Source organism: Planococcus citri, chromosome 1, assembly GCF_950023065.1.
Source record: "Planococcus citri chromosome 1, ihPlaCitr1.1, whole genome shotgun sequence".
Classification (NCBI taxonomy): Eukaryota; Metazoa; Arthropoda; class Insecta; order Hemiptera; family Pseudococcidae; genus Planococcus; species Planococcus citri.
The window spans coordinates 3,646,257-3,671,653 of record NC_088677.1 but is presented as its reverse complement, the minus strand read 5'-3'; the positions used below and the strand labels follow the sequence as shown (position 1 = coordinate 3,671,653).

General features: G+C 32.7%; 1 protein-coding gene across 1 annotated transcript; it reads left to right on the top strand.

The window, feature by feature from the left end:
- Positions 1–24,233, top strand: LOC135845217 (sodium-independent sulfate anion transporter-like). The gene is made up of 12 exons (XM_065363685.1): positions 1–276; positions 12,203–12,424; positions 13,329–13,530; positions 13,610–13,830; positions 13,922–14,087; positions 14,223–14,387; positions 17,989–18,150; positions 18,247–18,387; positions 18,542–18,687; positions 19,124–19,294; positions 22,906–23,062; positions 23,288–24,233. The coding sequence occupies exons 2-12, from the start codon at positions 12,212–12,214 to the stop codon at positions 23,458–23,460; spliced, it is 1,917 nt and encodes a 638-aa protein (XP_065219757.1). The 5' UTR covers positions 1–276; positions 12,203–12,211; the 3' UTR covers positions 23,461–24,233.
- Positions 24,234–25,397: the final 1,164 nt, after the last annotated feature.

The following is a 25,397-nucleotide window of genomic DNA, read 5'->3' as shown; positions in this document are numbered from 1 at the left end:
AACGCCAACCGAGAGGCAATAAATCTGTGAGAGAGAAAAGGTGGTAGGGAGGTTGGAAAAAAATTTTTTTCACGGTCAAAACAGAGTATCGCAGCGTTAACGCTATTTTGGCGCGGTTTTTCGTCGCGAGAAGTTCGACAGCATTTGCGTTCGCGAAATTTCCCGCTGTAACGGGCTTTACGTGTAGTAAATGCCGTCTTCGTTCAAGTCGTCAAACTCGAACTCGAAATGGAAACTGCGTTTGGATTATCCATGAGATCAGCCAAATAGACTCGTGTAAGTTTGAGAAATTTTTAAATTATATTTAAGGTATTTGAGAGTGTATTTTTTTAAAGAATTTTTTTAAATTTTATTTACTAAGGGGTGTTTGCGAAAGTTTCGAGATGTAGTTTATCTGATGGCTAAATTGTGCTGTTATGTGGTTTTTTTTTTTTTTTGAGGGAGGAGTCGTTCTTTTTATGTTTTGGGTTTAAATAAATATATCGAGCAGTAATGAAAATTATTGAGAAATATATTTTAATGACATTTTTAGCTAGGGAGTTGAACAGGAAAATTCGAAAAGTTTTAACCTGAGCTGATGCACAATTTTTGCTGCATATTTTAGTAAAGAAACCTACTTCCGAATCTGAGACTCCCCATCACATTTTTCAAATCGACTTGTAAAATCAATTTTCAAAGTTGGACTTTTTAGATGTTCATCTCACTTTTTATTGGGTTTTCATCAAAAATGAAACCGAGTGTTTTTTTTAGCATAAAAAATTCGAAAAACTTTCGGAATTTATTTTTGTGCAATTTTATCAGGTTTTTATAGCTTTTCGTTATGCCTCAGATGTTCTCAAAGCAGAATTCCAATTGTTTTCCCAAATTCGACATAAAATTGCAAGACAATTTTATGAGTGTGGGGGGGGGGAGGATTTTCCTTCAATTTGGAAGATGCAACATACCTGAAAAAAGTTTAATCATCTCACGAGTTTTTCAACGATTTTTTTTTTTTCGTATATTTAATGCTTTTACTGTTAAAAAGAAAACATCTAAAGCATGGTAAGTATTAATTGTATAAAATTTCTAAATTACCTAATTCAAAGAATTTTTTATACTTTTTTTTCGATACGATGAATATCTACAAATGCGAAAATTAGCGATTGAACGATGTCAGGAGAGTGTCTCCCTCCCCCTACCCCACAGAAAGTTTTTAAACGAAAAGTTGAGCTTTTTTTGGAAAATTGAATGAGCTAGAAAAAGTTGAGAAATTTGGGAAAGTTTCAAAGAAATTGTGTAAGCAGGGAAAATCAACGAATTGCCAAAAACCATACGTTTTTACTTCTTGAATTATTAATTTTCAAAAGTTTTCGCCCTCGTGAAAAAAAAATTGACTTTTCATATCAAAACTTCTGCTGGAATATCAAAAAATGTCCTATTTTTTTCCAAAAATTCGGAAACAATAATTTCTAATCTTTGCAACAAAAATTATCTAGTTGCTTTTGAAAATATAAAAATCATGCTCTGAAAAAAATTCAGAATTGCGAATTTTTGGGAGCTTTTGCCCTCGCTTTGCTCGAGCCCTGTTCGAATTTTTAAGAATATTATAATTTCCTGAAAACTGAAATTCTTTTTTTTTTCTTTTTCTTTGACCAAAGTTGGAGGGTTGAAAAATTGACTCTTCTCGCATCGAAAATAACGTTGTTTTACTTTTGAGAAATTATTAATTTTTGAAAGCTTTGCCTTTTTGAATATGTTATGATTTCTTGAAAACTGTTGTTGAAAGTTTTGAATGTTGAAGCTATGAAAATTAATTTTTTTTCATGAGTTATTTTACTTTTCAAATTATAAATTTTTTATAAGTTGTTGACTGTTGTAGTCGGGGGGCCGCATAAGGATCACTTGCACCCCCCTGCCGATCCTCCGGGACAACTTTTTTCTTAAAGGGGGAGTCCTAAGGAACATTTCTAGCACCTTGTCCTAAAAAAAAAGTGGCCCAACTTACAAAACGACGGCCATTTTGATTGACAAGTCAGCCGAAATCGCAGGATTTTCGTTCCAACATAAGACTAGCATACAATTTTTTAATCCGTAGAAAGGTAGATCGAAAGAGCTGGCAAAAATTCATCACCTGTCAAAATTGCAAGTGCTAAAGTGCCTTTTTCGAATTTTGGTGAATTTTCAAAAATCAAATTTTGGCCAAAATGTGAGAAAAAATCAAAATTGTACCAAATTGACCTAGAAAACTGAAATTGGAGATGTACCCTTTTTTCGACCTGCCAAACCGATTGGAAACTGTTTCAAACCGTTTTGAGCAGTTCTGTAGCCTCCAGCAGATTTTTGAAACTCGAAATTCTCACAAAATTTCATCAAATGGAGTTGGAATGCCGAAATTAATTCTGAAAACTAATTTCAATACGCTATGGAGTCGACTGCAGGTGCATTTCAAGTCGTTTTGGAGCCTCCAGCGATTTTTTTGAAAATTACTGAAGCCTCCAGTAAATTTTTGAAACTCGGAATTCCTACAAAATTTCATCAAATGGTGTTGAAAAGTCGAAATTAATTTTGCAAACAAATTTCAATGCTCTATGAAGTCGACTGCAGGTAAATTTCAAGTCGTTTTGAAGCCTTCAGCGATTTTTTGAAAATTAATGGAGCCTCCAGTAGGTTTTTCAAACTTGAAAGTTCCCCAAAATTTCATCAAATGAGGTTAGCAATCCGAAATTTACTCTACAAACTAATTTCAACACAATAATATGAAGTCGGCTGCATGGTGGTTTCAAGTGGTTTTGAAGGTTCCACCGACATTTTGGAAATTTCAATTCTGCTATGAATGCCATGAAACCTTTCAAAAATTCACTGGAGGCTCCAAAATTACTTGAACCCACCTGAAGTCGTCTTCAGAGGGTGTTAAAATTGGAGTGCATAGTTAATTTCAGCTTTCCATCTCCATTTTGAGGAAATTTTGGGGAGATTTCATGTTCAAAAATTTACTGGAGGCTCCAGTAATTTTCAATATATTGATGGAGGCTCCAAAACGACTTGAAATTCACCTGCAGTCGACTTCATAGCGTATTGAAATTAGTTTTCAGAATTAATTTCGGCTTTCCAACTCCATTTGATGAAATTTTGTGAGAATTTCGAGTTTCAAAAATCTGCTGGAGGCTCGAGAACTGCTCAAAACGGTTTGCAACAGTTTCCAATCGATTTGGCGGGTTGAAAATGGGGTATATCCCAAAGTACAGCTTTCTAAGTCAATTTGGTAAAATTTTGATTTTTTCTCACATTTTGGCTAAAATTTGATTTTTGAAAATTCACCAAAAATCGAAAAAGGCACTTAAGCATTCGAAATTTTGACAGGTGATGAATTTTTGCCTGCTTTTTCGATCTACCTTTCTACGGTTTAAAAAATTTTATGCTAGTCCTATGTTGGAACGCAAAATCTGCGATTTCGGCTGACCTGTCAATCGAAATGGCCGCCATTTTGTAAGTAGGGCCACTTTTTTTTTGAGGACAAGGGCCAGAAATGTTCCTTAGGACTTCCTTTTTAAGAAAAAAGTTGTCCCGGAGGATCGGCAGAGGGTGCAAGTGATCCTTATGCGCCCCCCCACCCCCGACTATTGCTCTCGCTTTTCTCCGGCCAATTCGAATTCTTCTCAAAAATTTTCAAGAGTGAAAAATTAATTTCAGAAATTCAAGAATACGTACAGGGTTGGTATCGGTGCAAAAAAAAGTGCGAAATTTGATTCAAAAATGCCCAAAAGCACAAAATTTTGGCGTTGAAACTTCTTATATTGAGAATGATTTTTTTGTACCTCATTCAAAATTGTAAATTTTCTGAAGCTTTCGCTTGGGAAAAGTCGAACAATATGTTCTGAATTTTCAAAGGCCAAAAAGCTAAAAAAAAAACATGAAAAAAATTGTGAATTTTTGATTTTGTATTTTAGTATTAACCTTGCAAGAACAATTCAAATTTTTTTCACGTAGGTATAAAAGCATCGTTTTTGAACATTTCAAATCATTCAACATTTTTGTTTCCAATTCCCCGTTCCAAAATTTGTTTAGACCACATCTGGCTATAATTAGCATTAAGAAATACTGGTGGGTGGAGAGGTTAAAAATCAACTGCCCCAAGCCATTTGGGGGTTCTTATAAACCTCACATGGTGTACTTTACTGTAAAAAGAGTTGCCTACCTTTAAAATTGAAGGGGCGTTATATACCTACAATTTTGAAGTGACGAAGTCAAAATCCATTTTCAAATTTCAATTGTGGGAAGTAGGATGGCGTATCGAAAAACAAGCTAAATCTCCTCATAACATGATTTTTTCTCAAATTTAAAATTAAATTGGCTATCATAACTTTCCTGAATTTAGGGGTGAAACATCAAAATTTAAAAAATGGATAGATAATTTGTCAAAATTTGAGCATATTTTATTATGAGAACTTTTTCCCTCAAACCAAAATTTAAAAAATCACAAAATGCAGGTAGGCTGCCTACTTGATTAAAAAAAATTTCTTATCCAAATTTAATAAAAAAAATTCTAAAGCAAAAAAAACGCAAACCGATGAAGGAATGAAAGAGTGGATTTTGACATTACTTCGATAAAGGTTTTTTTTACAAAGAAGGTATTTCAACATACAAAAAAAATTTTGAACCGGATAAATCCGGATGGAAAGAGTATGAAAAAATACATCACAAGCCAAAGTTTAAGGTGATAAAGTGAATTTCGACTCACCGAATCGAATAAAAATTGATTCGAATCCTCTTTAAACAGTTCTAAACCCTCCAACAGGCAGATTTTTGAAAGTTCAAATTCTCACAAAATTGAACTGGAAATCTAAAATACTTCATACCTTTGCTAATTTCAACATGAGGATTGCACTGAGGATAGTTTCAAGCCGTTCTGAAGTCTGCAGAAACTTTTTAAAAATTCCAGTTGACCAAAAAATGTCAAAAAAAAATTCCAAAGAAATTTTACTCGATGAAATTCAATAAAAAGCATTTTTTTTCTGAAGAATTTTGGCTAAAATCGAATTTTACATGATGAAATTGAAAAAAGTGGGTAGGTAGATATTTTTTTCACAATTAAAACAAAATAAATTTCTTTGAAATTTCTTATTTTGAGTATTTGAAAACAAAAGCTTGAAATATGCATGATTTCCATGTTTTTCTGTTGACAAGTTTTGCTTTCTGCTGAAACTGTCAAAAATTCTCGGTTCCTAAAAATTTCACCTGTTTTCAAAAGTTATACGAAAGTTTCATTTTTTTGCCAGAAAATTGCCAAAAATAACCATTTTTTTCGTTAAAATTTAACAAATAGAAGCCTGTATTTTGCAAAAAAAATTAATTTTCTGTCAGATAAATGTCGAAAATTCTGACTTTGTCGCTGAAAAAAAAATGGTCAGAAAGTCTAGCTTTTTCATTAAAAATTTTTAAAATGTTCAACTTTTTAAAAATTCTAATTTGCAAGTGCTCTGTATTTTTTCTTCATACGAGTAAAAACGTTTTGCTCGCGTTTTGTTACTTTTAACTCATTTTTTCGGGATTTTTTGGTAACTATAGTTACTTTTTTTTAAAAAATTGTGTACAAGTTCTGTACATTGTCAGCCGCATTTTCAGATGTTGAAATAGCTGAATTGCATTTTCGGTTTTTGATGAATGTTTTTGAATTACCTAAATTCAAGCCAAAAATGGAGAAAAAAATCTAAATGTCATAAAATTGACTTGAGAGCTGAAATTTGGTTTGTTCACTATTTTCGACTCCTCTCCTCCTCGCATGGATTGAAAACGTTTTCGAACCGTTTTTAGCAGTTCTGGAGCCTCCAGAAAATTTCCGAAAGTTGAAATTTTCACAAAATTCGGTTTTAATGAAGACAGAAAGATAGAAATTACTTTATATCTAACCTAATTTCAACACGTTGAGTTGGTTGAAGGCGGATTCAAGCAAGTATCTGAACAATTTTCTTAAAAATCCCTGGAGGACAGTTCACGAGGTTTCCATTCTCTCACCAAACAATAGAATAATTATTATTTTCTAAATAATTGAAAATTGAAGTTAACGAATACTTTTTAAAAAAAGTACAAGAAAGTATTTCATTTTCAAAAAGTTGGAAATTTTTGATACTTGGGTAGTAAAAAAAATCACTATCTCGAAAAATGAATATTTGATGAGAATAAAGCTCCTCAAAGTCAAAAAATTGGGAACAAATTTTTTTTTACATCTTCACTTGTCTCGCAGCTACTCTAAAATTTTCAGCAGATCAAATTAGTATAAGCACTCGAATACAAATTATGGGATATTTTTCGTAGAACAAGTGTCAAACGTTTCGAGACAACTGTATATTTTTTTTAATCGAAGGAGCTGCAGGCGAGTAAATATTTAACGAAATGTGTCGAGTTTTCACTCGTAATTTTGAATGAAAATTCTCTTATAAATGCTCAATGACTTGAAAAAAAAATAACAATTTGCGCCTTTTGTCGTCTTCTTTTGAATGAATGTTACGTAATTAATTATTTATATTCGACTCTCTCAAAAACTTCTATACCTAGTCACCGTTTGCCATTTTCTGCAGAAAATTACTATCAAGTTGAAACTTTTTTTTTTCAATTTAGATTCTTTATTATGTAGTATAGCTTCTTCTTAGTACTTACCGGAGTTACTTACTTATTCTGTAACGAAGTTTGCATTTTTTTTTTTTTTTTTTTTTTTTTTTTTTTTTTGGTTCAGCGAATCAATTGCTAAAAGAATAAATTTTACATATTTACCGAGTAGCACATGCGATAAAAAGTGAACGTGTGCGTGTTACGGACTAATAAATGCAACGAATTTTCTCTATTGAACGAAATTTTCAGCCCGGAATGGAAATTCAGCTCGTATTAAAATATGGTATCCTTTTATGCCAAACAATTAATAAAAATGGGAAAAACTTACGTATTCTAAAAGTAGGTCCCTTTTGGTGAATTTTCACGAGAACTAATTCGGTATTTTTTTTCGAACCCGAAAACTTTTGAAAAGATATTAACTATGCCAGTCTAAAAAGTTCTACAAAAATGTTCAAAGTTTACGGTTGAAATTTTTTTTACTCTCGTATTCTTCGAGGAATAGTATTTTTTGAACCGAGTTGAAATTATCAAATAATTATGCAAAATAGAAACATAATTTGCGAAACGAAACGAATCTCGAGTATCGAGCTGTACACGAAAAATATTCAATTGATATCGGTTCATAGGGCAATTTTTTTTTCAACCGAACGTGAAAGTTTAGTACACAACAAGAGTACCATTCATTTAATGTAGTATAAATGTCGTAAAATACGAGCGTATAGTGTTGCAGATTTATACAGTCTCTTGTCATTTTTACGAGCTGTATTTATTTAAAAGGATTTAATCGGCGTGCCATCAACATTATGGTTGGAAATTGCACCGACGAATTTTAAATTCAACGCGTTATTTGCCTTCGGAGAGGGTATACTGTTCGCCAAATCGTCTATTTTTTTGGGCTTTTTTGTGCAGAGGCATGTGCTCGAGATACAAGGTACCTAATCGAACTGAAACCGTGTCAAATTGTCGACTCGAAAAGGCTGAAATTAGGTCGAGAAGATTACCTACTCGATTCGCCAGCCAAGAGTCACTGGTAGCTATAAAATTGCGTTTTTCTCGTTATATCGTAAAGCTATACGAGTACAACGAATCGCTCAAACTGGCCGGGTTCTTGTGTGCTTTTTTCAATTACTTTTTCATTCGATCTTGTAATTTAATGGGAATATGTGCCATGTAACTGGTACTTACCAGTTGATGTGATTACAAATTACGTACGTGTAATTGGTTGGTAGTTTGATGAGTACGAGATGGATGAGTTTCGTTATTTATTTTATTTTACTGATGCGAACATCGTTTTGGCGCGTGCTTCCTGTTTGATTATTCTTTGTTTATACGTGATTAATTTCGAAGAAAAAGATCGCCAGAAAGATTTGTTGTGATGGAGTTCTTTAAAAAGTCAGACAGAATAGGGTGAAAATTGAGTTTTTGATTTTTGGACAATTTTTGAAAATTTCAAATTTGATAACCTCTGATAGGAAGGTGAAACATTAGTTTCTAGGTAGTCTATTTTCAATCACTCGAATCGATTGGTGGTGGTTTCAAATCGCTGTGGAGCTTCCACAGAATCTTTGGATTTTCGAATTTCAAAATTTTTGGTTTTGAAAATCGATCTAAAGAATTATAAAGTTCAGTTGATTCGAATTTATGGAAGCAAGTGTTATCTTAGAATTGATAATGATCAGCGATGATTGGTGTAATTAGTTATTACTGTTTCGATGGTATCTCTCATAAATATCACCTTAGAGGGGAGATTTATTCGACTCCTGACTAGCTCAGATGGGAGTTCTCTTGAGTGACCACTAAAGATTCTAAGTCATCAAGTACAGAAATGATCAACATTTAAATACCATTTTTGTACAAAGGGTTTATTCAGTCAAGACATTCACTACATCTACGTTATTTATAACATATTGTAATATGTTATTTATTTATTAAATGCGTTCAATCTAGACAGATAGGATAATGCTTAAGGCATTCTCCTGGCATATCATGGCAATTATACATGGAATTGATACCTTACTAGCCGAGTAATCTACTATAGCTATGTATGCGAAATAGGTTCATAATGACGTGAGTGACGAATCCATGCTCCATCCCTCACGTCTATTGACATCATCTATTAATTACGATAAGGTAATAATTAATATAGTGGAGACACCACCATGTAAGTTTACACTTACCAAACACTGCTCACTGTTACACCACCTCTTTTCCTTAGCCACCCCAATAATAGTGGCTGTCGGTGGCTGCTTTATGAAGAGACACACGTATCACACGCTTCATTTAAGATGCCTAGGAATATCTTGATATGACCGCAAAGGTTATAATCGTCGGATCATTACCTCAGAGGATTAATTAATAACTACCAACGATTACGATAAAATCAAAATATTATCTTAAACACACACGAGGACCTGAAATAATGTAACTTAGGCTAAGCCTGTCGTTACATACAAATTACTCCTTGACCACATACTTTGACGAGGATCTTGCCACGGCCGATCGCAAAAACCAAGTGATACCTTTCAATCGATAGAAGCTCGTGCCTCCTTGACTATTGAAAGGTGTCGTTCACTCCCTATGTTATAATATTTTCCCACGTTACTGGAACCCTCTTTACTAAATAGCAATAAATCACATCGCGTAAAGGGTTACCCTAAGATCTATCACCTAGCAGGTGGAGGCAGATTGCATCATAACACTAGAATTGATTTTGATTCATTTTATGAAATTTTTTGAAACTCTATATACAGGGTGGCCAACAAATAGTTGAAGTAAAAATCAGCATTTTCGTTTCTAAGAGTAATAAGCACTGTGAGAAGCTCGGAGGGTTGCATAAATGCAGTACGTTTAGGAACTACACAAGCAACGTCTTTGGTTTCTCCGAAGCAAGGCTTGTTTTGGGAACGCAGTGCTGCCAACTTGAAAACTTGATAATTTAGCAAATTTCGCGGAATTTTAAAATAATAAAATACTTCAGGAGTAGTCCATGGAACTGGTAGAGGTTAACAAAAGAAACAAAAACCGCATGTAAAGTTTTTGCCTAACTTGAAATTTGAAGGGGCGATGATTCGGATTTCAATGTTCAAATTAATGAGTAAATTATTGTCTCACTATAAATTTTAAAGCAACAGAAATTTTTTAAGATGGTAGGTGTTTGAACAGTAATGGACCAAGGGTGACATAGCAATTTGAATTTTTTGGATAACTTAATTAGGGAATTTTTGGCAAGCATTTTTCTACTTAAACTACTTGTTGGTCACCCTGTAGGTACGAAATCCAAAAATTTGCTTGAAAATCCACCGAAGGCTCCAGAACGGTTCGAAACTATTGGTCAGAAGTGTTAGCATTAGGAATGAGGACAAGAAAAAATATTCCTGGAAAAGCAGCTGCCCAATTACACATTTTGAACTTTTTGGGGATTTTTTTTTTTGAAAAATGTTGTCCCAAAAAGTCAATTTTTTCATTTATTTCGAAAGTGGTTCTCAAAGCAGGTTTATTAGGGTGGATCCTAAGGAAAAAAGTCGTCAGAGGATTTTGATCAAATTCAGCAGAGACCTTCTGAATTTCCCCTGCAGTTGAGTTCGTAGCGTATTAAAATTAGTTTGCAGAATAAATTTCAGCTTTCCAACTCCATTTTGTTGAAATTTTATGAGAATTTCGAGTTTCAAAAATCTGCTGGAGGCTTCAGAACTACTCAAAACGGTTTGAAACAGTTTCCAATCGATTTGGCATGTCGAAAATAGAGTGTATCCCAAATTTCAGCTTTCTTGGTCAATTTGGTAAAATTTTGATTTTTTCCCTCATTTTTGGCTTGAATTTGATTTTCAAAAATTCACCAAAAATCGAAAAAGGCACTTTAGCACTTGAAATTTTGACAGGTGATAAATTTTTGCTTGATTTTTCGATCTACTTTTGTACAGTTTGAAAAATTTCGTGCAAGTCCTATGTTGGAACGCAAAATCTGCGATTTCGGCTGACCTGTCAATCAAAATGGCCGCCATTTTGTAAGTAGGGCCGTTTTTTTTTTGAGTACAAGGGCTAGAAATGTTCCTTAGGACTCCCGCTTCAAGAAAAAAGTTGTCCCGGAGGATCGACGGGGGGAGGTGTGCAATAGATCTTTAAGCAGGCTCCCCGAGTAATTTGATAATTTCTGGAAAAAAAATTGAAATTTTTATAAGCAATTGGAATAATTTTTTTAAAAAACAAAAATTCGACTTCAGCAAAAAATCAGCAACATTTTAAGAATCATAGGTAAAGCGATTTTTTTCAAAAAGTGGCACTTTTTTGGAATTTTGTTGGGTAAAATGACGACACTTTTTAATGTTTGGCTGTTTTTTAACAAAACAATAAGACTTTTGGACAACTTTTGGAAAAAAGTAAGACTTTTTGGAATTTTTTCCAAAAAAAACGAGTACATATGTATTTTTGACAAAAAGTAATAGGCTACATTCAGTAAAAAACAGGCGTTTTCGACAATATGTAATATTGACAATAAATGATACTTTTTCGCAATTTTTGTCGAAAATGGAGACTTTTCTTGAATTTTTCAGTTGAATAGTAGGACTGGGTTCAAATTGTTCTGGAAGGACTAAAATTGTCTGTGATCGTTTCAATCGATTTAAGAGGCAAATTTTTAGAATCAGTTTTCTGCCTTTTCAAATCTTCCCTCGACGATTTTTCAGTCTATAAATTTTTTGAGAAAAATTAATAAAAAAAAGTACCTCGTCAATCAGCAGAAAAATTCTGTTCAGAACATAGAAAAATTAAAAGTGGCGTCCCCACCTCCCTTCGTTTCCATTCAAATTTATAGCACTGGTGTTTCATTTTTCAATTTTTAGAAAATTTTTGAAGTCGAATTCGGTCCATTTTTGCTCAGAAAATCAAAATTTTATGAAAAATTATTGAGGTAGAAAAACTAAAAAATGGTTCGGAGCATATTTTTGACATCTCAAATCGATTGGTGATGGTTTCAAACAGTCCTAAAGCCTTCAGTAGATTTTTAGATTCTTAGAAGATGAAATTCAGGATCAGGTAAAAAATTTTCTAAAGCTGATATCGACTCTTTCAACTGAATTTCACCATTTTCAGACATTCTGGATCCTGTACATCAACTCATGATTTTTAGTCTGTTGAATAGGTAATATAATGTAATTCCTTCTTCCGAACGCATAACTTTTGATACGAAAATACCAAAAAGCAAACGCTTCCATCTCACGTTAAAAGCGATTAATAATTAATACGACCGATCATTCATAGGCCTACGAATAAGTCAAACAAAATAAGTTTTCACATTTCGCCAAAATATACCTACTTAAATATCGATTTCACAGGTAAATTAAATTTTGGAAATTTGTAGCGTTAATTCACTTTGACTTGTTGAAAACGATATCGAATTCGCCACCAACACCAACCAACCCTACCTACTCGTACAAATGGTGCGTAAAACAGGCCTACGTACATTTTGAATACGTAATAATAAACGTAGGTATCGAATTTCAAACCCCTTGGTAACATTTATGGAAGTATAAATTGCGGTTTAATTCCAGCAGGGCGATTATATGTTATCGTCGAAGAGCTTAAATATTCAAACGTATGGTTCGCAATTTTCTGTTCACAGATCGTCAACATGTCTTGCCAAATCGAATCTGCTCAAAATAGAAACGTCAGGCTCAAACGCAACATACGTAAAGGGAGTAGCTCCCTGTTACCATTTGTACGATGGCTTCTCAATTACTCGCAGATGGACGTGATTGCCGATTTCATCTCCGGTATCACGATCGGATTAATTATTATACCTCAGAGTGTAGCCTACGTAGCCATTATCGGCTTGTCGGCCAAAGTAAGTGCATTCATAATATTCGACATTTAATTATATGTACACAATTTTCCTTTTAAAAGTTGGTAGAGCAACTTTAATTATGTTTATGTATATCAAGTTGTCTACTCTGCGAATGGTAGGCAAATTTTGTGACTATAAATTGGAATTTCTCTGTAAATGCGACAAGCATCTATGTAGGTGTATCGAGAATTATGACAAGCCAATATTTCAAGCGCTTAAGTGCATTTTTCGATTTTTAGTGAATTTTTGAAAATAAAAATTGGGTCAAAAATGAGAAAAAAAATCCAAATTTTACCAAATGAACCTAGAAAGCCAAAAGTAGGGATATGCCCCATTTTAGACCTGCCAAATCGATTGGAAACGGTTTCAAACCGTTTTGAGCAGTTCTGGAGCCTCCAGTGGATTTCTGAAAAATGTGCTGGAGGCTCCAGGAATTTCCCAAAAGTTGCTGGAGGCTCCAAAACGACTCGAAATTGACTTGCAGTCGACTTCATAGAATATTGAAATTAGTTTTCAGAATGAATTTCAGCTTTCCAACTGCATTTGGTAAAATTTTGTGGAAATTTCAAGTTTCGAAAATTTGCTGGAGGCTCCAGATCTGCTTAAAACGGTTTGAAACCGTTTCCAATCGATTTCACAGGTCTAACATGGGGCACATCCCAAATTCCAGCTTTATAGGTCCATTTGGTAAAATTTCGATTTTTTCTTATTTTTGACCCAAATTTTATTTTCAAAAATTCACCAAAAATCGAAAAATGCACTTTAGCACTTGAAATTTTGGCTGGTAATAAATGTTTGCATGCTCTTTCAATTTGTGTCTGTTAGGGTAGGTCAGAAACAAAATTTGAAAATGATTATATTTCCTCTCTGAACTTCCTAACACAAGAAAACATTTTTTTTCCAGATTGGTTTGATGTCTTCCGTAGTCGGTGGTGTGATATACACGTTTTTAGGTACAGTGAAAGAAATATCGGTTGGGCCGAGTGCAATGATGGCATTGTTAACTACTCAGTACATAAGTACACCTAATTTGTCAATTGATGATGTTGGTCTTCTAAGTTTGGGCTGTGCTATTGTTGGACTTATACTCAGTATTTTAAGATTAGGTAAGGCTCAACAGTCAACTTCGTGAAAATCTTGCAAAGAACCTAAAAAGGAGATCCTCTCATGTTTGTAAATTTTCAGGTATAGTTGTAGAGTTTATATCAATTCCGGTATCTTCGGCGTTTGGATCAGCCGTCGCGATGACAATACTTGGAACTGAAATGAAGAATTTCCTGGGCTTGGAGTACAAATCGAAGAATTTTTACGACAGTATTTTAAATCTTACAAGTCACGCCAAAAATACTAAACCGGGCGATTTTTCTCTGGGCATAATCTGTATAGTGATCTTAATATTACTCGACGTAAGTATTTTTTCATGGAGGCTTTTTTAAAATTAAATGGTCCAGTGATGAATGAGGCATTTAAAATTTTATAATTTTTTTGTGCGCGCAGAAATTGCAAGATTTACCAGTGAAGAAAACGTGGAAATATAGAACGGTGATTAAGAAAATATTATGGACGATAGCGATGAGTAGGAACGCAATTACCATTTTTTTAGCTTGTTTGTTGACCAAATATTTTGAAAAACAACACGGAACTGTGCCTTTTTTACTATCAGGTTTGTAGTTAGTTATAAGTTATAACTTTTAATCTTAATAGGTACGTGGTAAATCAACCTCGTCGGTTTTCCACGAATCGATATGTATTTTTATGGGAGGAAAATATATTTAAATACGTCTTTTTAACTATCCAGATCCTGTTGTTCCTGGTTTGCCGGAATTACGTTCGCCTATTTTCGAAACGAAACGAGGAAATGTTACCATTACACTTGAAGATAAAATTCGTACATTATCAACTGGCATGATAATTATTCCTGTTGTGGCGCTTTTGGTTCATATATCGATTGGGAAATATTTCGGTAAAAATATAAAAATACGGTTGCTTTAATTGTTTTGTTGCTAGATACATTAGCCTATGGTAGAGTATTCTATTTATAACGTAAATTATAGGTATACATATGAAATTAGCCAAAATAACTTGATTTGGCATGAGAAAGATGGAAATTTGTTTCGAAAAATTACTCGGAAGAAACAAATACTGGAAAATAAGCATTATATTAAAATAGACTTTTTGTACCTGGAGAGGGTGCGAGGAGGAGAAGGGGTTGAAAATATCATACTCTTAAGAAGCATACATATTTCGGGCACTCTTCGACTGTACAAGTCAAATTTCAGTCTCTTAGCTCAATTTAGAGGGGCTTAAAAGTCACGAAACAAACTTAAAAACTAAACCTCTCGATCAAAAAGTAATCCTGGTCGAAAATCGAACCATCGAAATTCACAAATCGATTTATATGCGATTTTCGATGTCATATGATCGTCGTGTTTGAAATTGAAAAAAATAAAATTCTAGCATAAAAAAAATCGAGATCAAAAATCGATTAATCGAATCCTAAAAATCGATATATCCGTAAATTTCGATCTGATGTGATTGATCATATTCGAAATGAAAAATTAATTTCGGAATCAAAAATGTAATTTTAGAACAAAAATCGATCATAAACGAAAATCGATAACTCGAACTCCAAAAATCGATTAATTTGCGATTTTCGATCTCATGTGATCGAACATGTTCTAAATGAAGAAATTCATTTTAGACTGGAATGCAAAGTTTTGTATTAAAAATTGACCATGATCGAAAATCGATAAATCGAATCTCAAGAATCGATCAATTTGCGATTTTCGATCTCATAAGATCAAACACGTTCGAAATAAAGCAACCCATTTTATGCTCAAAAACAAAGTTTTGCATCAAAAATTGATCATGATTGAAAATCGATAAATCGAACCTCAAGAATCGATTAATTTTTGATTTTCGATCTCATATGATCGAACACTTTGAAATATAAAGAATCCCATTTTAGACTCAAACACAAAATTTTGGATCAAAAATCGATTATGATTGAAAATCGATAAATCAAACCAAAAAATCGATTGATTTTTCGATTTTTGACCTTATATGGTTGAAGTTGAACGTTGAACACGTTCAAAAATATAAAGAAACCAATTTGGACTCAAAAACAAAGTTTTGGATCAAAAATCGATCATGATCGAACACGTTCGAAATATATGAATCAATTTCAGACTTAAAAAACGAAGTTTTTGATCAAAAATCGATCATGATCGAGAATCGATAAATTGAATCTCAAGAATCGATTAATTTACGATTTTAGATCTCACATGATCGAACACGTTCGAAATAAATAAATCAATTTCAGACTCAAAAACAAAGTTTTGGATCAAAAATCGATTATGATCGAAAGTCGATAATTCGAACTCCAAAAATCGATTAATTTGCGATGTTCAATCTCATATGGTCGAACAGATTTGAAATAGAGAAACCCATTTCAGACTCAAAAGCAAAGTTTGGATCAAAAATCGATCACGATCGAAAATCGATAAATCGAATCTCAAGAATCGATTAATTTGCGATTTTCGATCTCATAAGATCAAACACGCTCTAAATAAAAAAATCCATTTTATTTTATGCTCAAAAACAAAGTTTTGCATCAAAAATTGATCATGATTGAAAATTGATAAATCGAACCTCAAGAATCGATTAATTAACGATTATCGATCTCATATATGATCGAACACTTTTGAAATAAAGAATCCCATTTTAGACTCAAACACAAAATTTTGGATCAAAAATCGATTATGATTGAAAATCGATAAATCAAACCAAAAAATCGATTGATTTTTCGATTTTTGACCTTATATGGTTGAAGTTGAACGTTGAACACGTTCAAAAATATAAAGAAACCAATTTGGACTCAAAAACAAAGTTTTGGATCAAAAATCGATCATGATCGAACACGTTCGAAATATATGAATCAATTTCAGACTTAAAAAACGAAGTTTTTGATCAAAAATCGATCATGATCGAGAATCGATAAATTGAATCTCAAGAATCGATTAATTTACGATTTTAGATCTCACATGATCGAACACGTTCGAAATAAATAAATCAATTTCAGACTCAAAAACAAAGTTTTGGATCAAAAATCGATTATGATCGAAAGTCGATAATTCGAACTCCAAAAATCGATTAATTTGCGATGTTCAATCTCATATGGTCGAACAGATTTGAAATAGAGAAACCCATTTCAGACTCAAAAGCAAAGTTTGGATCAAAAATCGATCACGATCGAAAATCGATAAATCGAATCTCAAGAATCGATTAATTTGCGATTTTCGATCTCATAAGATCAAACACGCTCTAAATAAAAAAATCCATTTTATTTTATGCTCAAAAACAAAGTTTTGCATCAAAAATTGATCATGATTGAAAATTGATAAATCGAACCTCAAGAATCGATTAATTAACGATTATCGATCTCATATATGATCGAACACTTTTGAAATAAAGAATCCCATTTTAGACTCAAACACAAAATTTTGGATCAAAAATCGATCATGATCGAAAGTCGATAATTCGAACTCCAAAAATCGACTAATTTGCGATGATCAATCTCATATGGCCGAACACATTTGAAATAGAGAAACCAATTTCAGACTCAAAAACAAAGTTTTGGATCGAAAATCGACCATGATTGAAAATCGATAAATCGAATCTCAACAATCGATTATATCACGATTTTCGATTTCACATGATCGAACACGTTCGAAATAAATTAATCAATTTCAAACTTAAAAAACGAAGTTTTGGATCCAAAATCGACTATGATAGAAAATCGATAAATTGAATCTCAATTCTCAAGAATCGATTAATTCACGATTTTCGATCTCACATGATCGAACACGTTCGAAATAAATGAATCAATTTGAACTCAAAAACAAATTTTCGGATCAGAAATCGATCATGATCGAAAGTCGATAACTCGAACACCAAAAATCGATTAATTTGCGATTTTCGATCTCATATGGTCGAACACGTTCGAAATAAATAAATCAATTTCAGCCTCAAAAAACGAAGTTATGGATCAAAAATCGACCATGATTGAAAATCGATAAATCGAATCTTAAGATTCGATTAATTTACGATTTTTGATTCAATACGATTCAACATACTTTAAATGAAAAATCAGTTGACAAATTTTCGGGTCACAAAACGGTTCGTTTCGATTTTTGATCGTATAATCGAAGTGTTTAGAATGAAAAATCAAAATTTTAGCTTTAAAAATAAACTTGCGGATCAAAAATCGATTAATTCATGATTTTCGCTCTCTTAGCCTCAAAAATATAGACCTTCTGATTAAAAGCATTCACGATCGAAAATCGATTTATTAAACGCCAAAAATCGATCAATTATTTTTCATGGCGAAAAATTAATTCAAAACACTAATAGTCCTACGAAAAAAAAAGTGAAAGGAAAAAATGCCAGCCCAATGTACATGATTTCAATTTTTTTTTTGACGCAATTATGCATATTTTTCTTGATATCAGCTCACAACTGGACAATTTGAATTTAATGATTCGTTAACTTGTTTATTTTTTCAGATCCTGGAGCAAATTTCGGCATTAGTCACGAATTGCTATCTTTATCATTAAGCAATTTCATCTGTTGTATGTTCAATTCGTCTCCTGTCGCTGGAGCTTTCTCCAGAAGTGCTGTCAGTGCTACGTGTAAAGTTCGAACACCAATTGCTAGCATTTATGGGAGTAAGTATGGCCTCACCTACCTATTTCAAAACTCGGCGAATTTCAAAAGTTATACTTTTTACGATACTGACCATTGATTGAATTTTTATTTCGCAGCAATAATGACGTTCTTAGCTTTAACTTACCTCACTCCGTACTTCAGATTGGTACCAAAGGCATCATTATCGGCAGTCATCATAGCAGCAGTGGCCATCGTAATTGATTACAAGATACTCATTCCTTTATGGAAAAACTCCAGTGAGTAGCTCGATTGGCATTATTAAATTTTCAAGAGAAAAATTTTTGAAATTTCGAGCAACATCTTTTTTTTATTGTTAGATAGGTACCTATACAAATTATAGCTTTAAGCTCATTGAAAAGCTAACACACGTGCTGTTAATTTTAATTTCAGAAAAAGATCTCTTCATCTTAGTGCTTACCTTATCAACCGGACTGTATCTAGGTATCGAAATTGGTTTAATAATCGGCGTCCTCACCAACCTAACTTTCCTCGTTTACGTTTGGGCCAGACCGACCATCTCGATCGAAAAAGTTAAGGTAGGTAATTCCTATCGTACTACGTACCTACGTATTCATTCATTCAGACGTTTCACATTTTCTCAAAAGACAAAATACACCTACAGCAACAAGTGATTTCCATCATCCGATGCATCATTATTAATCAACCGTTGCTCGGTAAAATTTGTCATTTGTTTAACCGAAATGTGTCTGGATGTACACCGACTCCGACTCGTATTCGTAGCACCTTCTACGAAATATCGATTTTTGCTTTGCTACCGTTTTCGCTTTGGCACTGCCACAGCGGGTCACAACAACGCACGCTTTTTAACGCACGAAAGTCGAAAGATGATGATAGAGTCGTTTATTTTAACCTAATTTTTAACGAAACGAAGCACTGCCGGTGTTTTTTTCCCTCTACATAGGTACAAACGTTTTGTTTCAACTTTTTCCCCTATTTTTTTTTTTTTTACAGTGCGAATATGGAGATTATGTGGTCGTAACGCCGGATTTGGGATTATTTTATCCGGCCGTTAGTTATTTTGAAACTCATATGGCGAGAAATTTGAAGAAAGAACCGTATCAGAATTTACCGATCGCTGTGAATTGTTATTTTTTCAAGGGATTGGATTACACGGCGATTAAGGTAACAATGAATTATGAATTATGGTTAGCTGAAAATTGAAATATAATTGAGAAGAAAATTTTAAAAAAGTAGAAAAAATCAAAATTTACAAAAATGAAGAATGAATGGAAAATTTTAATGTTTGATTGGGGAAAACATGGGAGAAAATACTGTTTTGACCAAAAAAACAGTAATTTTAGCACAAAGCAGGGCTTATGACAAGAATTTTTTTAGATGTTCCAATGGAGAGTAGAAGAATAAATTAGTTCTATTTGTATTTTTCAATTTTCAAAAAGAAAATGAAAAATCAAACTTCGCAACTTTTTTTCAAAATTTTGACCAAAAAAATAAAATTTTCAGCAATTTTGGTAAACAGGCAGAAAAAAGCGAACAAGTGAATGGAAAATTTTAAAGATTGATTTTTAAAAAAAAAGAATGAGGAAACTGCACTTTTTGCAAATTTTGCAAAAACGAGTTTCTAGCTGGGGAAGATGAGAAATCTGGTCATTTATTCAAGTCCAAAATTTTCAATTTTTAAAAACCACAAAAAACAAGATTAATAATGAAAAAAACAGAAAAATTTTAAAGTTTGATTTGAAAAAAATGAGAAAAACTGTGCTTTTTGGCAATAAACAAATCAGCAACTTCAATATGAAATTTTTTCAAATGTTTCAACGGCGGAGAAAGAGACAAGCAGGAGCTTGAAATTTAATTCAGCAGATTTTTTTTAATTTTCCAAGACCATGTAAAAAAGTAGCAAATTAATTTAAGAAGTTTCAATTTTAAAAAGAGCCAAATACAGGAAAATTTAAAATTGTGATTTAAAAAGGGATGGAAAAAATAGGAAATTAAACTGTTTCGCTGCAGTTTTGGCAAAAAATCAGGATTTTTTTGAGCAATGGTTGTGAAAATGCAGTTAATAGGAACTGGGGAGAGGGAAGGAGAAGATAGGGTGAGTCAAAATTCATTCAAATCAAAATTTTCATGTTTTCAAAAACCACTTCGAGCTAAAAAACATAAAATAAAAAAATAACAATTTTCAAAAAATGCAAAATAATGAAGAATTTTAAAATATAATTGAAAAAGTTTGGAAAACCCAGGAATTTTTGACAATTTTCAATGAAAAAAAAAAAACTTATTTGAAGCTTTGGCAAAGAAGTAGTCCTTCAACATAAATTTTTTCAAATTAATCAAAAATGGTACAGAAAAATGAGGTCAAAATTTATCTGATTGTGAGTCAGAATTTTTCAATTTTCAAACACCACAAAAATAGAGAAATATTTTTTCGGAAATTTCCAATTTTGAAAAAAAAACGATCTAATGGTGAAATATATACATTTTGATGGTGGAAGAAATAAAAAGAACATGACTTTTTTGCTACTGTGGCAAAATTCCTGGAGTTTTTTAATCAATTTTGGCAAAAAAGTAAAACCTCATGGCAACTTTACCAAAAAGCAAGATTTTTAACCTGAATTCAAACTTTCAGATTCTCAGAGACCAAAATGGGCTGAAAATGATGAAAAGAAAATTTGAAAAAATTGAATACATAATTGGAAATTTTAAAAGTGATATTGGAAAAAGAGTGAAGAACAGAACTTTTATGCAACTTTGACAGAAGAGGAAAGTTTTTGCAGTTTTGACCAAAAGATATTTTTTTCAAGAAATTTTTACAAAAATGCACACCTTTCAAGATGAAATGTTTTCATATGTTCCAATTTGTAGGGGGGGGGGGGGGGGAGGTGTCAATTCAAAATTCAATCGGGTCAAAAATATTAGATTTTTAAAAGCAAAAAAATGTTTATTTTTTAATCAAAATTTTGAAAAAATCACAAAATGAAAAAAGGCAGGATTTTTTTGTAATAAAAGTAGGACTTTTGTAGTTTTTCAAAAATTTAGCAGGGAGAAAAGTGTGGTCAAAGTTCAATCAAGGCAAAATCTTTCAATTTTCAAAGTCACCCCCCCCCCCCCCAATAAAAAACTCAAAATGAAAAATTTTTAAATCTTGAAGAAATGAGCAAATGGAACGTTTTACAGTTTTATTGAAAAAAAAACTTTTTTGCAACATCAACAAAAATAATTTTTTTGAATTTTTTACGAGAAAGCAGGATTTTTTCCAGCAACTTTCGCAACATTACAGACCATTCAACTTCAAATGTTCCAATTTCAATGGTGGGGGGAGGGAGGAGGAAGCGTGGTTTGAGTCAAAATTCAATCGAGTCAAAAATATTCGATTTTCAAGAGGCAAAAAAGTTCATTTTTTTAATCAAAATTTTGAAAAAAATCACAAAATGAAAAAAGGCAAGATTTTTTTGTAATAAAAGTAGGACTTTTGTAGTTTTTTAAAAATTTAGCAGGGAGAAAAGTGTGGTCAAAGTTCAATCAAGGTGAAATCTTTCAATTTTCAAAGGTCACCCCACCCCCCCCCAAATAAAACTCAAAATGAAACATTTTAAAATATGTGCAAATGGAACGTTTTACAGTTTGATTGAAAAAAAAACTTCTTTGCAACATCAACAAAAATAAATTTTTTGAATTTTTTACGAGAATGCAGGATTTTTTCCAGCAACTTTCGCAAAATTACAGACTGCATTCAACTTCAAATGTTCCAATTTCAATGGTGGGGGAGGGGGGAGGAAGCGTGGTTTGAGTCAAAATTCAATCGAGTCAAAAATAGTTGGTTTTTAAAAAGAAAAAAAAGCTAAAAAAATCTCTAAAAATTAAAAAAAAAAGCGAACAATTGGAAAATTTTTAATTTTGATTCCGAAAGAATAAAAAACTTCAGGATTTTTAGCAGTTTCGACATCAGAAGCAGGATTTTTCCGAGCAATTTTGACAAAAATTCGGACCTCGAAACAGGAAATGTCTACAAATGTTTCAATTTGGGGTAGAATACCTACTTGAATCAAAATTCAATCACGTCAAAAACTTTTCATTTTCAAAGACCAAAAAGAGCTAAAAAAAAAATGAAAAAACGAATTTTATTGCACAAAAAGTAATCCTTTTCTATTGTCTCTCTTCCTTTCCTGGAGTCAGAATTACTCTCTGAGGTTTACTTCTCTTCGATAATTCATCTCAATAAAAAAAACGAACGATATTTTCCATACTTTGGGAACATTTCAACTACATATCTTCCTAATTTACCGCAAATCTCTCATTCTCTGACCATCTCTGCATCATTTATTTCAACTTTTGATCAGAAAATTCTTCAATTAGCCAAATTATTACTTCCATCCCTCCCCTACCCCTCCTCATTTGAGCTCCTTCGAGGACAAAATTGCTCTCATCAAGTCAAAATTACGTTCACTTACAGAAATTTTTGAGTTTTTGGGTGAAAAAAGTCAACAAGACCGGAATTTATGCGTGAATGATTTTTTTTTTCATTTTCGGTCTGAATTTTGGAAACTACATCTCTTCCCTTCCAAGTTTGAATTACTAACTTGATGTTAATTTTCACTCAGATAGATCTTGCCCCTCCCCCTTTCAATACCCAATCCTCTCGCAGGTAAATTTTCTGGGAAATTCACATTTTTTTCTTTTTCAAGCTCGTATATGTATCAGTGGAAAATACCCACCAATTATAATACGTAATTTTATTTTAATGCATAATTTTTCAATTTATCTACTTATTTCAGGGTTTAATACGATTGGTGCACGCGTACAGAAAACAGAAACGAAAACTTATATTTTTCAACGTCAGCGAAAAAATATTCAGCATGTGCGAAGATATCGATAGCAGTGTTACAGCACATTTCTGTGATAACGATGAAAACTACAAGTCTGCACTTTTCGGTAAGTACTCAGATAGCTTTATGGTTCACCTAATGGTGCGGTAAGCGGTATTTCATGTGTAGATCCACACATAGAGATACCTGGCACCCAGGTAGAGGTAACCCCGTGTAAGTTATAGTTATTTTGAAAATTTTCCTCAACTTGAAAAGCAATTTTCCTTCCAAGAAATCCCTACATACCATTTTTATCTACTAAAAAATGTCCACGTTTTATTCTATTTCGCAGAAGATAATAACGTCGAACCGGACGCAGCAACAGCGAAGATGAGTATGATGATAAAAGACAATATTATAGAAATGAATGGAAATTGCTCAAAGGACGTGAAGGAAACGCCTATAAAAGAAGAAGTACCTCTTTTAAATATAATTAAAAAACAAAACCGACCTAATTCGTTGTAAACGTAAACTTTATTTTTAAAAAAATTACCTACATAAGTGTTACTAACCTACCTTATACACCATGATGCAGTACAATTGCGTTGTCATTATGTTTTTAGTCGAAGTTTTAATACTCTTAAATGTACCTAGATTTAGTGATATGCTGCATTTTTGATGCAGACATTTAGAAGAGCTTTATATCTCTGTTTTTGTTTTCTATATTTTACTTACGTAAGTAATGTTTTTAGTATTAATTTTTCCATTTTTTTTCCTCTACTCCCATTTTAATATTTTTCTTTAATTTTTTTCGTTCTTCGATTACCTAATATTTTTCCGTTTTGTTTTTTTTATTACTGTCTTTCATAGGTTTAATATAATATTGTATCGTATAATTCTACCTTCAATTTTAAACATAGATACATTTTTATTTTTAATACTTTTTTTCTCGTTTTAAAATTATAGATATTTTCTTATTACCGTTTTATTCGTCGTCGTCGTCGTTGTCGTTGTTGTGTTGTAATTAAATGTGAGTTTTTGTGTAATTCTAATCGTATATAAGATGTGTTATGATGTTGTCGAATGGTGTGTCGAACAGGTACCTAATTACCTATATTTATCGGTACCTGATTTTCGTATATTATTGCAATAAGTGTACCAAAAAACTCAAAATGCTCTGCGCAGTTACCTTTTTAAAAATTACCTATTTTATTTGACTTTTTTTTTTCTCTGTTGTATGTATGTACTATTAATGTAGGCTACGTATATAGCTGAATTAATTATAGTTTAAGAATGTTTCGTGTTGAATGATTGCGAACTTTGAACTTATATATTATCCCAGTGTAAATTTTGGAGCATATTTTTGTTTCGAAACGGCTGTTGTATGTAGGATGGAAAAGGAAAAATTAAAATTGGGCCAAACACATGCTCGCGTCGAATCCACAGCGTGTCTGAAAAATCTCCAAACGATGAGTTTGATAACTTTTGACAATTTTGGAGCGATGATGGGTGGTTTCAATATGTTACCGGTATCGATTCCTAAATTGTATGTGGGATGGTAAAGAGGGTTAGGGAAAGGGTAGTAGGCTTAAGGTATTTTTTCTATCTTTTTTTTTTTTTTTTTTTTTTTAATTCGAGAGTAGAAATAGGATATGTTGTAACGAAAGGACGGAGGGAATTTTTAATTCACATGGATCCTTGTTTGAATTTCTCGAACAGAAAAATATCGTAGATGAAAACAATTGATTTACCTATATAAAGCCATAAAAGAATTGAAATGCTCTTGAAAAGAAAATTTTCAGCTGGAATTCGAAAAAGCAAACTTTCTGATCATAAAAAATCTCTTTAAAGCGATTTTTTTGCCCTGATTATAGCCATTCACTTTTTTCTCAACACCCATTGGCCGATGTTGGGCGTCATTTCGAAAGCAGAAGCTACATATATTGAGGTTTTTGAGGGAGGGGGAGGGGGTGTCACCGAATTTACTTTAGCACGTACTGTGTCAAGCGAATTTCGTCTATCCATTTTCATTTCATGAAATTTTGTAGAAATTTCAAGTTGAAAAAATTAACTGAAGGCTCCAGTAATTTCCAAAATGTTGCTGGAGGCTCCAAAATGACTCAAATTCACCAGCAGGCGACTTGATTGTGTGTTTAAGATGGAGTGCAGCGTGAATTTTGAATTTCCAACTTCATTTGGTGAAATTCTGTGGAAATTTCCCGTTTCAAAAATCTACTGGAGGCTCCAGTAATTTCCAAAAAGTTGCTGGAGGCTCCAAAATGACTTAAATTCACCAGCAGCCGACTTGATAGTGTGTTTAAGATGGAGTGCAGCGTGAATTTTGAATTTCCAATTTCCTTTGATGAAATTTTGTAGAAATTTCAAGTTGAAAAAATTTACTGAAGGCTCCAGTAATTTCCAAAATGTTGCTGGAGGCTCCAAAATGACTCAAATTCACCGGC